Source organism: Mus musculus, chromosome 8 (genome assembly GCF_000001635.26).
Source record: "Mus musculus strain C57BL/6J chromosome 8, GRCm38.p6 C57BL/6J".
NCBI classification, from domain to species: domain Eukaryota; kingdom Metazoa; phylum Chordata; class Mammalia; order Rodentia; family Muridae; genus Mus; species Mus musculus.
The window spans coordinates 79,110,177-79,128,138 of NC_000074.6; the positions used below are offsets into that span (position 1 = coordinate 79,110,177).

At 46.9% G+C, this 17,962-nt stretch overlaps 1 protein-coding gene across 21 annotated transcripts in view; it reads left to right on the top strand.

Annotated features, from left to right (window-relative positions):
• The window catches only part of Zfp827 (zinc finger protein 827), a 166,283-nt gene that overhangs the window by 82,691 nt on the left and 65,630 nt on the right, over positions 1–17,962 (top strand). For all 21 annotated transcript variants that reach the window (XM_006531246.2, XM_030243704.1, NM_001294279.1 and 18 more), the window contains 2 exons: positions 7,999–8,238; positions 10,307–10,364. In XM_006531246.2, coding sequence (XP_006531309.1) covers positions 7,999–8,238; positions 10,307–10,364 — 298 coding nt within the window. The remainder of the gene's footprint in view (positions 1–7,998; positions 8,239–10,306; positions 10,365–17,962) is intronic.

The window sequence follows — 17,962 nt, forward strand, 5'->3', positions numbered from 1 at the left end:
AAATTGTATCTTATATCTTGGGTATCCTAGGTTTTGGGCTAATATCCACTTATCAGTGAGTACATATTGTGTGAGTTCCTTTGTGATTGGGTTACCTCACTCAGGATGATGCCCTCCAGGTCCATCCATTTGGCTAGGAATTTCATAAATTCATTCTTTTTAATAGCTGAGTAGTACTCCATTGTGTAAATGTACCACATTTTTTGTATCCATTCCTCTGTTGAGGGGCATCTGAGTTATTTCCAGCTTCTGGCTATTATAAATAAGGCTGCTATGAACATAGTGGAGCATGTGTCCTTCTTACCAGTTGGGACATCTTCTGGATATATGCCCAGGAGAGGTGTTGCTAGATCCTCCGGTAGTACTATGTCCAATTTTCTGAGGAACCGCCAGACTGATTTCCAGAGTGGTTGTACAAGCCTGCAATCCCACCAACAATGGAGGAGTGTTCCTCTTTCTCCACATCCTCGCCAGCATCTGCTGTCACCTGAATTTTTGATCTTAGCCATTCTGACTGGTGTGAGGTGGAATCTCAGTGTTGTTTTGATTTGCATTTCCCTGATGATTAAGGATGTTGAACATTTTTTCAGGTGCTTCTCTGCCATTCGGTATTCCTCAGGTGAGAATTCTTTGTTCAGTTCTAAGCCCCATTTTTTAATGGGGTTATTTGATTTTCTGGAGTCCACCTTCTTGAGTTCTTTATATATGTTGGATATTAGTCCCCCATGGGCTGTGGCTTTTTGTAGCAAAGGATAGGAATCACTGCTGGGTGCACAGGGCAGAACGTGCCCAGCCGGTGACCACCTGGGGAGTGGGCCTCAGAGTTTGGTGTCCCCATGTCTCTTGGGGCTGCCCAACTACTATGCCACACTGGACAGCCACGCCTTCTGTGCTCCAGGCTTCTGGGTCACAACATCCTCCTAACATTGGTAGTAACAATTCTATCCCATGCTTTGCTGATGTCATCATGTCCCACGGGACTCAGCTGACCTCCCATCTCTGTCAGGAATGTTTTCTTCCTGACTGTAAGCCATCACCCCATCCACTTCCCAAAGCCATCATCTTCCAGACTCAAGCAAAGCAGGACTGAAAACCTTCCTCCATATATCTCCCCGGCTCAACCCAGTTTCTGTTTTCCTTGTTCCTATTAACACTGCCATCCAGATCTTAAAGGCACAAGCCTTTCCTGCCCCTGTCTGGTTCCCAACCAATGGCTATGCATTATTTCTTGCACATCTGTCTCTTCTTTCTTAATTCAAACTCTTACTTCTGTCAGCTGGAATGTCTTTTATCCATCCGTTTTTGAGACCGAGTCTTGTGGCCTCAGTACTCGGTCCTCATTGCTGGGTCATAGCTGAGTACCATCATGCCTGCCTGGGTCCTCCTGGGCTTGGCTTTAGTTCAGGCACTCAGCATTTCTTGCTGGGCCCTTTACAATCAGTGGGGCTGTCCCCATTTCTGTTGTTTCTACTCTCTGCCAGGTGACCTTTGACCTTCCCACACCTTGTGCAAAGTCAGCATGGCTGGCCCTCATTGGCTTGCCCTTCTGTATAACCCTCCTCGCCCAGCACGAGTTTTTCCAGATTTACATCTCTGGAGAACGTTCCAGTGGTCTCTGTATGTTAAACAGGAGGTATGACTTCAGTGCCAGGAGTCTACGTTGAAGAATCTTTGCTTTACCGACTGACTATTAAACTCTTAGCATCGTGACAGAAGGCCTGAGCTGAGGAAGGGAGTAAGGCCTGTCGCCCCGGGGAAGTTTCTCGGTCTTGGCTCTGGGTGGTGGTGATGGTTTCCCAGCCCTGTGAGTAGAATGGATGGCATGCACGTGTCCATTCTAAAACGTCTAACCTGGGGAGGAGCGCAGAGACTGCAGTCTTGGAAAATGCCTGAGGATGTGAGTTTTGTCTCCAGCTCCCACAGAAAGAGCTGACCTTGCACTCACAACATGGGAGTTGGAGAGACAGGCAGATCCCTAATGGGTGGCTAGCCATTCTAATTGGTGAGCTCTGGACCAATAAGAGACTCTGTCTCACGGACACAGGCATTCACACACGTACACACAATCAAGCATAAAGAAAGAGAAAAATATAGTCAAGCGTGTCTGTCACTTTTAAGTTTCACGGGCCTCACTTCAATAAAGGATGACTCGGCCATTGGAGCCAGAGTGAAGCATCTGAGTAGGAAGTGGGTCCACTGATGCAGGCCTGTAGTCCAGCGGCTGGGGACCTGGGGCAGGAGACTCACAGGGTCAAGACTCCTCAACAAATCCTAGCTTAGCTTAATGAGACCCCATCTTAAAAACTTTCCAGATGAATACATAGTGGTAACAAAGTAAGCAATGTAAACTAGACTGGGGATATAGCTCGGGATGGAACACTGTCAGAGCGTGCGTGGTCAGGGCGTTCGTGAGCAGAGCATGCGTGGGCTGAGCATTTGTGGGCAGAGGTGGGCAGAGCGTGCATGGGCAGAGTGTGCATGGGCGGTGTGTGCGTGGGTGGAGCGTGTGTGGGCGGGGCGTGCATGGGTGGGGCGTGCATGGGCAGAGCTTGACTGGGTAGAGCGTGTGAGAGCCGAGCATTCGTGGGCAGAGCGTGTGTGGGCAGAGAGTGGCCCAGGCTCAGTCTCAAGGAAGGAAAGGAGGAAGGGTTGGTCGGCTATTGAACTCTCTGTCACCTAGGCTACCTTGAACTCAGGATCAGTTCTGGCCTCAGCCTCCTAAGTGCTTTGGTTTCATGCGGCACCACCTCATGCTGAAGAGATTTTGATGGTTTCCTTGCAGGGAACCGCACTGCCTCTGTCTTACTAAACACAACCAGAAGGAGTTTGTTCTCTTCCAAGATGAAAGAGTGTGGCTTATGGGATAGTGAAGTGTTTTCCATACCTGGCCTGGTGGGTGACATTTGTTCCTGATGTCTAGAGGGGAGAAACAGGCTGCCCACTGCTCTGGTGACAGAATCTGGCAGGGGTGAGGGGTGTTCACTAAACGTTGTTTCTTAATCCTATGAAGATGTGACTTTTCCCCCCGGCCCACATCTTGAGCAGTCCCCACTACAGGCCTGAGTGAGTTTTGTCTTAGATGTTTCCAGGTGTAAATGTATGAGACCTCCCTCAGCCTCAGCACGAAGGGACATGGAGAGCAAAGCTAGAAGAGAGATAGCTTGCCCAAGTCCTACGCTATTTCTCAGAGGAAAATACTGGAGCATAGTTCTATGAGGAACACCTACTGATCCAAAGACTCAAAACTGCTGTGCAGCAAGACAGCCAGGGACCTTCCCATGGCTTCTCAGGTCCCTCCTCCTGGTCCTCCAGCCCCTCTCTCCTGCTGAGGACCCTGTCAGAGCAGAGACAAGAGTCACCCTTTGAGGAAGTTCTCCCTGCTGCCCAGTGTGTGGAATTAAGCCTTCTGGTTTCAGAATCCAGAGAGCTTTGCTGTTTAATGGGCTGTGGTTCTTGTTTTAGCTGAGAATGATCAGGTTAGAGGCCTTGCCCGACTCTTCACCCAGCAAATGGGACGGAGCAGATTCCGAGAGAGTGTGGGAGGTAACAGGAAGAACTGCTTTTGCTTCGCTCTACAAGTACGTGTACTCGGGCACCAGCTCTGCTCTATCAACTTGGCCCCCTGAAGCCAGACCATACAATACACCCAGCACACCAGACGTAGTTCAGTGCCACTCCTGGGCATCGTCACAAACTATGTTTTAACTTTAGTTTCTGTATTAAAGGGACACTTATCGTCTCCTCAGAAAGAGTGGGATGGCCTGGGGGACAGTGTTACCCTCTGCTCCTTCTGTTACCAAGGAGGGTGTGAGTAGAATTAGCCAGTTCACCTTTCCCATGCTGTGGGGCATCAGAGGCTACGTCATCCACACTTCTAGCCCCAACCTGGACACCCTCAATATTTAAAGGTTATTTTTAATTTTCTTTCATTTTGAAAAGTAGATATATGACATTTTATTCCTATTTATTAAAGGGAAATATAAAAAGGGGTTTCTATAGATAATCACACATAGAGTGTTTCTCAAGCATCACAAACTGTTAACAGTGTCTTCTGTGTATGTGAGCATGCCTGTGCATGTATGTAGAGAGTAGAGGTCAGCCTCAGGTGTTGTCTCTCAGGATCTGTCACGCTTGGTTTTGATCCAGTGCCTCTCCTTGGCTTGAGGCTTACCAAGTTGGCAAGCCCAGGGGGCCACCTGGCTCCACTCATCCCCACTCCACCCCATCCCACCCAGGTACCAAGATTACTTTGGACAGGGCCACATCTGTCCTTTTTACATGGTGTTAGGCAAGGCAAGCACTTTACTGACAAGTATGCCCCCAGTCTCCTTTTAGAAGTATAGACGATTTGGGACAGACATCAGTACTTGTCCTATTAACTTAGGACGCGAGTCTAAGCCATTGCTATTGTGTTTATAGGTCCTAGAAGTAAGCGTTTACCCCTGGTGAGTGTAAACACAGAGAGCCAGTAGGAATGATTAATTCAACTATTGTTCCATGAGAATGCCCAAAGCGAATAGGAGCTGAGCTGGGGACACAGCGGTAAGTGGTATATGTGTTCCCAGGTCAGCCTGACCTTTGGTCCTAGGCCAGCTTGTTCAGGCAGCCTGCCTGGACTTGTGAGCAACACGAGGCACTCCCTGCTGGGACATAAGAGGAGCCTTTCTTCTATACTTTGGATGAAGTATTTACCTATTTTAGTTTGTTGTTTGTTTGTTTGTTTGTTTGTTTTTAAATAAGGTTCCTCTATGTGGTGCTGGCTGCCCTGGAACTAGTTCTGTAGACCAGGCTGGCCTTGAACTCACAGAGATCTGCCTGCCTGGGCCTTTTAAGTACTGGGATTAAAGATGTGGCCCTTCCTGCCTGTTTCTACCTACTTTTTGAGATAGGATCTCTCAATGAATTTAGAATGTATTAAATTAGCTGTGTCTACTCCCTCCATCTTTTGGATACAGATATGCCTGACTTTTACATGGGTACTAGGAACCTGAACTCCTGCCCTTGTGCTTGCCACACTAAGTGCTTTGCCAACTGAGCCATCCTCTCAGCCCCAGGAGACACTGGTTGTTAAAGGCAGTGTGCAGTGCTACTGTACCCAAGTGTCTTATAGACCCCAGCAGAGCCTAGCCCCCAAGATCACCTGGCCCCCAAGGACGAGGGGAAAAAAAGGAGTGGGGACTGGAGAGGCAGCTTAGGAGGGAGGAACAATTTGCGCCGGTGTCAGGGGCTCAGGCACTGTCTCACCTCCACAGGCACCAGGCACACAGCACACACACTGACTTGTAGGCAAAACACCCAGGCATTCTTTTCTTTTAAAAAGTCAAGGAAAATGTTGGTAAGTCTCAGAAGGGAGGAAGAGCCAGTTGTGTGATATCACACTTGAGCTGTCAGTCCAACCCCTCTCTGCACATGGCATCCATCAGGGAGACTGGGGATGCTAAAGACATTAATCAGCGGTCAGTGTCTTGTGAACTTTCAAAGGTTGTCCTAAGAAAGGACAGGAAGCACTTCCATGCAGACTACACTGGAAACTACCTCAGGCAACCTGAAAAACTAATTGTTCTATTCATCAGTGGTGCCCATAGTCAGGTGGTTTTTTAAATCCAGGTCAAAGATGAGTACCTGGGGGTGGAGGAGGAGGTACTTACTCTGGGACCTCTTTCCAGCTTCACTATGGTGCAGAGATTTTTCTTTCTTGAGTCAATGGATCCCATTGTATGTGTCCTGGCTTCCCTCTGTGCTTGTCCTCAGGCTCTGGAGTGCGAAGGTCACAGCCATCATTGTGTACCTGTGATGCAGACCCCACTGTTTAGTTTCACATATGGAGTACTTTGGGGGAACATGAAGGAGGAGGTATATGCTGGTGATTACGTGAGCGGATGGTCCAGCCTAAGGTTAAGATGTACTGGGGTCATCAAATTCCTTAGGGTTGGGGAGCCAGCTCCCCAGAAAGCAGCTGACTGAGGGGTACTCTGTAACTGGAAAAGCTTTCTGCTCTTCTCATCCTGTCCCTTCCTCCCTCCTCCTCCTCTTCCTTCCCTCCTCCTCTTCCTCCCGTTTCTCTGTCTCTTCTCTTTCTCCAGCCCCTCCCCCTCCATTCCTCTCTGTCAGTCTTTTCCTTCCACTTTGTCCCCGTGTCTCACACCTGACTGAATCAGTGAACTAACTTTTAGGAGCTCCTTAGTTTGCAGAGGGGAAAACAGTTTGATAGGAAGAGGGGAAGGGGGAGCAATGTAGATGAAATTGCTGTTGCCCCAAGTTCAGCTCATGACAAAAGAATGAGTTGTGTCCCCCCTGTCCACCTCCCCCCGCCCCAGAATCTGGTGTTACACCTTAGGAAGAGAAACAGACTGGCCTTCCTGTTACCTAAGCTCAGATTGATAGCAGCAGGTTAACTTCAATGGCTTAATTTGAAGTGCTCTTCTCCTGTTTGCTCATTTTTAACTGCTAGTCGGTGCCCTGCGCACGCGTTTGACTTTCATCCCAGCCATGCTTGAGAGGAAAGCAGCCGTTCTTGACCACCAGCCGGTTTACAGCAGTGATGGTTTCTGGAGTCAGCACAGACTGTAGACTGCTTCTACCTTGTGGCTGTTGCTGCTGTTGTTGTTATTATTGTTGCTGTTATTGTTGTTGCCATTGTTGTGTTGTTTGTTGTAACCTGGTCCAGGAGTTTCATGTCCTCCAAAAGCCATAGCAGGAGGACCCTCACTTTGCCTTGTCTGGCTTTGTGAAGCTATTTGTCCTGTTGCAATGCAAATCCAGGTTCACTCTCAACTCTGCTTTGTCTTTTTCTGTCTCTAAGAAGGACTCTTGTCATTGGCTGTAGGGTCCCCTGGCTTATCCACAGTGACTTTACCTGGAGACCCATGTCACATCTGCAGACTGCTTTTCCCCAAATAGGATAGTTCACAAGTTCTTAGGGGTATGCAAACATACCTCGTTGGGAGTCACTGCTTAATTCTTTGCCCTATTGCCTATCTATCTTTTACTTAGCTCTCAGAATCACCTTTGATTTTTGTGTTCCAGGGTACTGCGTACTCAGTAGTTACTAATAAATGTTTACTGGTTTGACAATATGACTTTGTTTTTAAATGGCCCGAATTCACATCTGGATGAACCATCCTATCTTGTTCTAAACACGTCCTACCCTTAACTCAAAGGACTGAATGACAACAGACACTTGGCCTTACAAATTGCATGCATGTTGGACCTTCTAGAAACCCTGAGGGAATAGCAGCTGGGGGTTGGGCTGTTGTTCTGAGACTGACTCAGTTGTAAGAGAGCTGTTTTCCTGGGTGTTCCTCTGGGCTTCAGTTAACTTGAGAAATAGTCTTAAGGGTTAGTAGCTTCCAGAAAGGTAGAAATATCTTCATTGAATTGACCCTGTTTAACCTTTCTTAATTTAGGCGCCAGAGAGAGAGAGAGGGAGAGAGAGAGAGAGAGAGAGAGGGAGAGAGAGAGAGAGAGGATATGGTCTTTAAAGACCGGGAAGACATTACTATATTAATAAAATCTTATCTGATTCACTAAAACTGACTGAGCTCTAAAGCCAGGATAGCTGCTGGCCACATCCTCTGTTTGAAATCAACATTGAACAAAGGAAGGTGCACACAGGGGTGGTCAGGAAACACCTAGCCAAGAAGTCAAGGCTCTAGGCAGCCAGGCTGTTCTTGGTGACCTTGGGCAGGCCAAGTAAGTTCTCAGGCTGTCAAGTTTCCTGCCTTTTCTGGAAGCCAGGTGGGAGGAGCCAACGCTTTCACACGGTGTGCTCCTGTCCCATGTCACTCACTCTTCTAGACTCTCTGTGCACCAGCTTCATAGAGATTAGAAGCTGAGTTGCCGCGAAACATCTCGGGGTAGAGCATGTGCACCCCTTGCATGCACTGGGCCCCGGGTTCAAGTCCCAGTGCAACGGAAAGACACAAAGACAACAGAAACTCGTTTGCTTCTGAATGAAGACCGGCCATGTTCTGGTTTTTCTCACCCACCCGCTTGCAGCGGAAAGCTACAAGGAGACGCAGGCGGTGACGGTTAAAGAAGAACCCATGGAGGTGGACATCCAGGACTCCCCAGCCTCCATATCACCCAGCCGGAACATTGGCTACAGCACTTTAATGGGGCGAGAGAAAACTGAACCCTTACAGAAGCTGCCAGAAGGTCGAGTTCCCCCAGAGAGAAATCTCTTCAGCCAGGACATCTCTGTGAAGATGGCTTCTGAGCTGCTTTTTCAGCTCTCGGGTAGGTGAATTGTGGGAAAATGTTGCTGACTGGAAAGCATTGGTAGGAAAGTCTTTCTTAGGAGGGAAAAGTAGCCCGCGTGGTAAGTGTTTAGGAGGGATCTGCTCTTACATACCACATTAGTGGTTAATGAAATGTTGCCAAATCGGATTACTACCACACTTAAAAAAACTGAGTTGTTCCGATTTTATTTACATGGAGGCGAGAGGTTCCTGGGAACTGGTCTTCCTTCCACCACGTGGATTCCAGAGATAGAGCGCTGATTATCAGCCCCGTTACTCATGAGCCGTTTCACCGCGGCATGCTGGCTTTCACGCCGTTGAGAATTGGAACTCTGCGCAGTTCTCTGCTGATCCCTTTGATGAAGCTCAAACGCGCAGGTCTAGTGCTGATCTTATGAACAGCCTTTTCTTTGTCATGTGCAAAAGATAAATGTCCGTGTCCTCCAAGAAAATCATAATGTCTAGATTAGTGAAATTTTATTTTATCTTGCTGAAAAGAAATTTAAATAGAAAAGCAAAACGTGGGGCCCTGAAGGCTGTCCCCAGTTGTGGTCTCAGAGGATGTTTGTGTAGATCAACCTTTCTTCCTTCAAATGCCTAGAATCCAGTTGTACAGGTATTCGGTCCTGTGAAGGCTCTGAGTCCCAGAGTTGTGCCTCTGTCTGCTCTTCCGAGCCTCATGCCGTTTGTCCCTAGCAAGTGTAATGTGCTGTTGTTCCTTGAACACGCATGAGGCTGACGTTTTTCTGTACTGACAAGACTGGCATCTTGGTAGGCACACATAGCTCCCTCTCTGGGGCTTCATGCATTCACCCATCAGTCATTTCTTACTAACGTTTGATGAAGCAGACACACCCATCAGACAGAGGTTCCTGTTATTTAAGCCACTTGCCCCCTGTCTCAGAAATGGACCAGGAAAGAAGCTTAAGTCCATGGACCACGCTGGTAGGTCACTTTCTCCTCAGCTGTGTGGCTCTGATGACATGGAGCTCCTCCACAGCGGCAGAAATCCCTAGTCCAGTAAGCTTTAGGAGTCTTGACACGTGACCTTTTTTTCCCCCCCAAAGGTCGAGGCACATCCCAAAGCAAGGCTATGTAGGTAGTGACTTAGGAGCTCAGTGTAGCGTGAGCTAGGCCTCTGTGACCCTGAGCGCGCTCACCTGGACAACCCCAGATTGCATGCTGTCTACAGGGATGCTGGCAGGCAGGAAGATTCTCCTCGGATGTCAGAAAAGGGGGCATCCGTGAAAACACGTGATGTAGCTTCAGAGCAGTCAAAAGCAGGAAAGATTTCTAAACCTTGCTTATGTTTGTTTGTTTGTTTGTTTTTGTTGTTGTTGTTGCAAAAAGTCCCCAAGGTTAGTTTTTTGTTTTTTGTTTGTTTTTTTTTTAATTTATTTACCTGGTTGTAGAATCTGAAACCTTTGATAGGATCGGGCAGGTTTTCTGTAAATGCTTCAAAGAAGCCATTGAAAGCTGTGATGGCTGGGTAGAGTCTTCACATTTGTACTGGGTCAGCAAGGCTATGGTTCAACTTGGTGTTCTTGAAAGCTAATTAAATAATTTCCGACAGCTGGTGAATTCAGAGCCCAGGATGCATGAGGAGAGGGCTTACCTCTTGTCCAATGACATCGTTCTATTCCTAGTGACATTTATTAGACTAAGCAGTCCATGACAGCACCAAGAGCTCCCGAGTCATTCTCTGAAGGGTCCTAACAACATAGACTGCCATCAGAGCTACGGCAGGACAGTTACCACAACTGCCGTCTGAGGGCTTAGTTGAGGAAAATAGAAATTATCAACGAGGAAAGATGGACAGAAACAGCTATTCGTGTGCAGCTGTCTGTATGTGTACATGGTGGATGTCTGGTGTGTACTCGTACTACACACGTCTACTTGCAAGCAGACAACACTTAACACTTTGAGTAGGGTCCAACAGTTCCATGGATGTTATCTGGACGATTTTCACTTTCCCAATAAGACAGAGGAATTGCATGTTTCTGCCTAAAAGATGGACATGGACTGAGCTTAGCCCAAGTCACCTGTTTCATTCTGTCTCCCTGCAGAAAAAGTGAGCAAAGAACACAATCACACGAAAGAAAACGCAATGCGGACAACCACCAGGTAGGTAGCTCTGTGTGCTGTCACCCTGTGCCCTGTGCCCTGTGCGGTCGTCAGGCTTGCTTCTTTCATGCACTGGGTCTGTGCTCTAAACTCTATGGATTCAGACGACTTAGAGCTTTCTCAACATTTTCTCCCCCAATTCTCAGCTGGTGAAAACAAGTCAGACTCGTGGGGTAAGCAGAGAGACAAACTTTAATTTTTTCCTAGATATATACTAGAAGGGATCAGCTTGCTAGGGACTTGCCCATGTGGCTTTGTTTTTCATTTCTTACATTAATAATGTGAAGTAGATGTTCTTATCACCTTTGCAAGAGTTTGTTTTTATTTATTCTCTCAACTTTCTGTACCTGGATCTGAAGCCAAGGCCTCTTTCATGATGAACCATGCGTTCTGCCACTGAGTTGCATCTCCAGCTGTGAGAAGCATGTGACCCTGAGAGATTGAGTGGGAGGAGGCAGTGTGTGGAGGCTGAGTCCCGGGCTCAGGATCCAAGGCTCTTGTGGATGGCCCATGCTGCCCTGGCTCTCTGCTCGCCACCAAAGCCACCCAACCATTGACACCTTGAGGCATTTCCAGAGGGAAAGGATCTTTAACTAGAAGAAAGATAGTGCTTTTTAAAAGCTGAGAGAGAGAGAGAGAGAGAGAGAGAGAGAGAGAGAGAGAGAGAGAAAACTGACTCTTCCAAGTTGTCTTCTGACCTCCACAATCGTGCTCTGACATGTCCCACCTCATAAACAAAAATGAAATAATTACTTTTTTTTTAAGTTGCAAGAGCTGGGCACCCTGTTATATCCCGTAGTCCTGACTGCTGGGAGCCGAGGCAGGAGAATTGCTTCAGCCTAAGAGGTTAGAAAGCACTGTGAGAACAAATCTTCAAAAAGAAAATCAGGAAATGGATCTGAAATATATTGTAGGCAAGAACATTTTCTGTTTGTCTAAGACTGGTGAGTGATTTGTGGTGTGGGTGGCTCATCGTTCTGCCCACCATCAGGAAGACTGGAGGAACAGTCAACATGGGTGTCACAGAGCCTTGGAGGACCCCCCCCCACACACACACACACTCCATAAAAAACCGAGGTAGGCAAGGGGCAACAGACAAATCTACAGAAGGGAACTTAGGGAAGACACACTTTCCCCTGCCCAGGACCACTCCACATCCTTAGATTGCCTGTGAGTTAGCCCAAGACAGGAGCTAGAGTCACATGAGTCAGAGACAGATACCAGGATCAGGAGACTGGTTAAGTGGGGAACTTTGCTTTCCTGGGCAAACAGTGTTGGTTTCACCTGGCTGGTAGGTTGACTCATTTTATAGTCTTGATTCTTTGGGTGTGTGTGAGTGTGTGTGTGTGTGTGTGTGTGTGTGTGTGTGTGTGTGTGTGTGTATGTTTGTGTGTGTATACATACACACACATATATATGTGTTTATGTGCATCTGTGTGTATTTGTGTGGGTTTACATGTGTGCATGTGTTTGGAGGCCGTGGGACAACCTTGCAGTCATTCTTCAAGCACATATCCACCTTGTCTTTTTGACACAAGGTCTCTCATTGACTTAGGACTCTGAAAGTTGGCTAGGCTGGCTGCCAAGTGAGCCCCAGGGACTCTCCCCTCTTCCCCCGCCTGCTGCATCCATGGTTTGGAAGACTGAACTCAGGTCCTCAATGCAAGTATTTTGCAAGCTGCGCTATCTTCGAAGCCATGTGCTTTCAATTCTTGAAACAACTGGTAAAGGAATGATTTTTCTTTTAGGAGTGCTATGAATTGACCTCACTACACCATCAGGTATAAACAGAACTCTCTTGGATCTTACCCTGAGATTTTTCTTTTCTGCTCAATTCATAGAATTCAGAATTTTGAATATCTAAGAGAAATGAGCACAAAGCCAGCTTGCTTCTTCCTGGGCTACATAGAACTAAAAAAAGAACACCTTTGTCATAGAAGAGTGGCAGCCATTCTCTGAACAGACACAGGGGGACAACTAGTCTTTTGAAGATGGCCTCTAGATGGTCTTGGGAAATGAGGCTGGGTGGAAAGCCTATTTTGTGTAAGACAAGGATACCCAAGCAGGAGATGTGAAATTATATAAATGCTAGCTTATCACCTCCAAGTCCATCATCCTAAAACTGTGGTCTGTCATCAACAGTTGTTACCTCTGATGGAATTGATGTGATCCATAGTCAAACAAGCACAACAAACTCATGATAGCTCATCTTACTTTGCTTCCATGGGTTCTTGAGAGTGATAGCTTAGGCTCCCTAAGGTAGAGTGTGAGGTGGGGGTTCTCTCAACACGGTTTAATGAAGAACTGCTTTCATTTGGGAGGCGAAGGGCCAGGAGGGAGGGGAGAAACCTATGGAGGCTGTGGCTTTAGCTGGAGTCTCTGTTCAGCCCCCTACAGAGCCCTGGAGTACAATGTGCTCTGTAGAGTCTAAGCTGCTTTCAGGCATGGGACCAGCTCCTTGTACCCCACAAGCTATGTTTCCTAGTGGAGGCTCCCACTGGGAAGGGTCCCCACTAACTATGCAAGAGCCAAGCAGGCCTGCACCAGCATTCCCACGGAGGCTCCTAGATCTTTAAGTGTATAAGCTGAATACTTACATTACAGGAAGGTGTGTGAGACCATGTTCTTTTATGCTTTCCACATGTTCTGAGAAGAGGGAAGAGGGCTGAAATATGCCTCTAGTCTAAATTGTGTTGGCTGGGACTGAAGCATAATTATAGGTTAGGAAAGATTTTTATTTTTAAGCATTCAGAAAAAAAAATGAATCGATTGTAAATTCTTCTCTTGCTGGGAGATTACTATAAGGAAGAAAAATCCTCCTCAGGTCTGCCTGAGGCAAAGGAGACCTGCTTCCTGGGAGCCCAGACCAGACACGGTGTTCAGAAACGAAAGATTGGACCCTGTGGTTTATAATTCCACAAAATCCTGGCTGTGGTTTTATTTATTCGTGTAGACACCTTGGCCAAGACCACAAATTGATTTCCTTTTTACCTATCACCTTAGGGTTTGAAGTAGAGTAGAGTCAAGCTGGTCCAAGGAATTGTCTCCCACCAAGGACAGTAAAAGATGCTAGCTCTCTGGACCCTCCTTTGTAACTACTCGGACCTCCTCCTCCTCCTCCTCCTCCTCCTCTTCTTCTTCCTCCTCCTCCTTCTTCTCCTTAAGGACCTTCTTTTGTACATACAAGGTCAGGATGTGGGTTGTATTTTACAGTATGATTTACAATGACCTTCAAATAGATTTACATTAACTCTTCATTTCCAGGGCTCGGTGTTTAAGTACTTAGTGGATTATTTGTTTACTTACTTCGTTTTGAGTTAGGGCCTCACCAGGTAGCTTAGCTTGGCTGGGAACTTTCAATCCTCCTTCCTCAGCCTCCCAGGTGCTGAGATTACAGAGGTGCAGCACCCCACTTGGCTCATTAGCCCGTTTCTAGTGTTTAGTTACTGGAAGAAGCTGTTTGGAACAGTGGCCACTGGACTGAGTTCAGAAGTTCCCACCTTTAAGAGTTCCTAGGTAGTTTAATTATGGAGGAAGCCCTGGAGGCTAGCCTGCCCATGTGGTACAGAGATACAGCCTTTCCTTGCCTCTTTCACGTTGATAGATGCCCAAACTCCTCTTCCATGAGGAGTGTCTCCTGCTCCTGAGATTTGGGTTGCCTGCTGCCTTCCTGTCCTACAAAAGGCCATTGCTCCCCATGGCTATTTATCACTAGTGATCTCTATGGTCATTTTGTCCACAGGGCACGTGGGAAAACAGCAGTCACCAGTGAAATGCACTGTGGCTTGCCGTTCTCACCAGTTCTGCCTGACAACTGATGTTCCAGAGGCCCTTGAGCTGTGCTCCCTATATTCTCTCCAGTCCTCCAGCCCTAGAGCTGCCCCTTGTCCACACCACTGGTACAAAACATTAGAGGCGGAGAACAGAAAACAGCAAGAGACAGTATTTCTTGTTGACTGTGTAGGTGAAACTAAAGGCTGAGGCTAGTCACTAGCAAGTTTCTGGTCCTTAGTTCTGTGCTTCATTGGTCAGTTTTTTTTTCTCTTCTGTAATGGAGGCTTTCAGAGACACGCAGGAGCAGACATGTGCCCCTTAGCATTCAGACAATTATCAGTTCCCAGCCTGGGTCTCATCATCTGTGTCCTCTCTTGTCACCTCTTTGCATATGTTACCTTGAAACAAACTCTAAGCATCAGAGTGTGTGTATTGTACACTTGTGTGCATGTGTGTGAACATGTGTGTTGTGGTTTGATTGTGCATGCATGCACAGCATTGTGTTTCTCTGTCTATTGCTCTCCATCTTAAGCTTTTGATACAGTGTCTTTGCCTGAGTCTGGAGCTCTCCAGTTAACCTAGACCGACTACCTAGCAAGTCCTCCAGATTTACCTGCCCGCACTGTGGTTAGATACTATGCCCAGTCCTGTTTGTTTGTTTTTGAAAGACAGGGTCTTACTGTATAGCTTTGGCTGTCCTGGAACTCACAATGTAGTCTAGACCTGGAACTCAGAGAGATCTGCTTGCCGCTGCCTCCCCAGTGCTGGGATTAAAGCCAAGCACCACTAGCTTGGCTTACTGGGCCCAGCTTTTACTTGGGTACTGGAAATAGGAACCCAGCCTTGTGCAGCAAGCACTTCATCCACCGAGCCATCTCCCTGACACCTTCAGACAACATTTTAAGAACTGATCTGATTGTTTTTCTTTTATTTTGTTGTGGTGCTGCTATTGGAGCCTGTGGCCTCAGGTGAGCTAAACTAGGACTCTACAAGTTAGCCACATCTCCAGCAAGAACTGGTTTGAGACTGCAAACCCCCACCCGCCACACTTTTTTTAAAAATTTCAAATCCTAAGAACTTAGAATCAGCTGTATAAATTAGAATCATCTTCTCAAAGTAAAGGCAAAAAAAAAAAAAAAAAGAACCCACGAAAGCATACCAGATAGCCAGGCAGAGAAAACAATTTACTTAGCGGCTGGCAAGATTAGATCATGCGGTTCTGCCTTGCCCTTGCCCCTCTGCCCTTGTCTGGGTCCTTAGAAGGGCATGTGCACTGAATGCAGCCTGCAAATTCTAAAACCACCATCCTTTCACACGGTTAACCTTAAGAGTCTGGAAAGCTCATGTGTAAAGAAGCCTGTGGTGTCCTTTGAGAGCGTGTCCTGGGTGTGCCTAATGGTGTCTTCCTGACAGGCACCGAGGAGAGAGTCCTTGCCAGACTCAGGAGAGCGGAAGGACAGACTATGGATGAGTTGAATAAATCCTTTTTATTTTTTTATATTTCCTTTACCAGCACAGGCCTGCTTTCCACAGGGAGCAGATAACCAGCCATTATGGTCATTTGCTAGATGAAAACACACTAGATTTCAAGGTTTAGTAATAAAAAGAAGAACTGAATCTTCCTCCATGCCCCCAGCTGGCCAGGTGCTGTGTAAGCTGGAAGTAGGCAAATGGAACCCTAGAGTAAGCAGCCGTAGCTCCCAGCAGGTGAGCTGGACAAGTCCAGCTTTGTGTAACACCACGAACTTTGAACAATGGCTTCCAAGAACCTGTCTTATCCTGTATTCCCTCTTCTCCCATTAATAATCCAGTGTCTGTAGAGGCAAGGTCAGGTTGCAGGCCTAGACGTCAGGACTGCACACACATGCCTCACTTCATTCCAAAAAGAGCTCCATGTTTGCCCGGATCAGCCTCTTATCCATTCCTGGACAGAAAGTAGAAACCAGGGAGAGACAGACTCGTATCGTGCCATGCAGACCAACATTTAATTTGCCCAATTTTCCAAATCTGAAATGTAGGCTATTTTTCTATGATTTAGATAATGGCAGAAAATGTTGTTTACTAAAAAGGCACATTCACTTGATAGTGTCCAATATAGAATTTTCCTGCGTGGCAGCTTAGATGCATGCCCTTAAATATTTATGACTTAGTAATAGAAATTTCGCAGATTGCTAAACAGCATCATGTGCTGCCCCCGCTCGTGCTATTTCCCCTCTCACTTCTTTGGAGAATCTAAGAGAATGATGGTGTTATTACTTTAGGAGTGAAAAATTACACGGGGACACTGAGTGAGACAGAAGCAATTAGAGAAACAGGAAACAGCAAATGAAATTGCTGATTTTTGAATCTCTCTCTTTATATCCTATTTACTGTTCATATTTTGTGACATTCAAATTAAATACACAGAGAACAGCGGAACATTTAATATTGCATCGGTATTAATTTTATGGATTCCTAATTAATTAAGACACTCTAATTCATTTTTATTTCTTAGTGATACCAAGCTTGTTGAGGGGGTCACATGGTTATTTCCACGAATTTTGAAGCTATTCTTCCTGTATACTCTGTCACCTTTCAGCATACTGTCCTAAGAAATATTTAGATTTTCTGTCATCCCCCAGCCTCTAACATGATGCTTCTGAGCTGTGCACAGCCTACGAGGATACCTGCTGCAGCCTTGGACACACACTGACTTGAGAGTCTTTCCAATGCAATACTTCATCAAGTTATCTTTAAACCTTCATCTGTCAAAAGAAATTGAAATTGATTCTTGAAAATAGTTTTATTATGGATACCTGAACCTCTTGAAATTCTTTGTGCAGTAATCAGGGTGTGTGTGTGTGTGTGTGTGTGTGTGTGTGTGTGTGTGTGTGTGTGTATGTGGGGGGGCTCATTGTGTGTCTCTGAAGGGGCAGCTTTAGAGTTCCTTTCAGGGTCTGAAGAGGCCCCTGGTCTCTTTTCTTCATTTCCCATGCACCAGTGTGTTCTTCCTCCTGGCTGGCTGAAGACTCTTTGAGGGGTTGGTTAGCCAGAGTCTGTGACAAGCGCTGTAACCAGTGGTGGAACCAAAAGGCAGTGCAGTTTGGGTGCTGGCCACAGCCCTGCTCTTGTCTGGGGTTTTCTCTGGATCTTCCCCAGACTACACATTCAACAAATAGGCAGAAGGTGACCTTTCACAGTGGGACAGCTCTCGAATGACAGCAGACCACAGGGGCATTCGTGCTGCATGGATATGCTTGCACCATTGCAGAGAGGACAGCGCCCCCCTGGGTGGCCTTCCACAGAAAGCCCCTTGTCCTAGTTTGTGTGTGAAGTCACATTCTCCCTGGAGACCTGGTCGTCTAGGAGCTGACATTTCATGCATCCGGGTGTGCTAGGTTCCCTTCCTTGGTCTGTGGTGGCTTGGGTTGCCCTGATCTGGCCTCTTCACTTCAGCGGCCCTGACAAGGCCTGCATTGTGCTTCCTGCCCTGGGAAGTTTCTTGGCTTTTTGTGGCTGAATGTTGAAGCTCAGCCCGGAACCTGGACCCTAAACCTTGGGATTAGGTTCTGTGTATCGGCCTGCCTTTAAGAAGACCAGAAATAGATGCCACTGTACAATTCAAAGTGGAAACCACTGTGTGTGTGTGTGTGTGTGTGTGTGTGTGTGTGTGTGTGTGTGTGAGAGAGAGAGAGAGAGAGAGAGAGAGAGAGAGAGAGAGAGAGAGAGAGAGAGAGCTGTTTTTCTCCCTGAAATGTCCGGCTTTTCTATCCTCCATTTTTTTTTCTGCAGCCTCCCTTCCTTGCATAGTGTGTAGACTTAGGAAACCTGTGCTGAAGGTTACA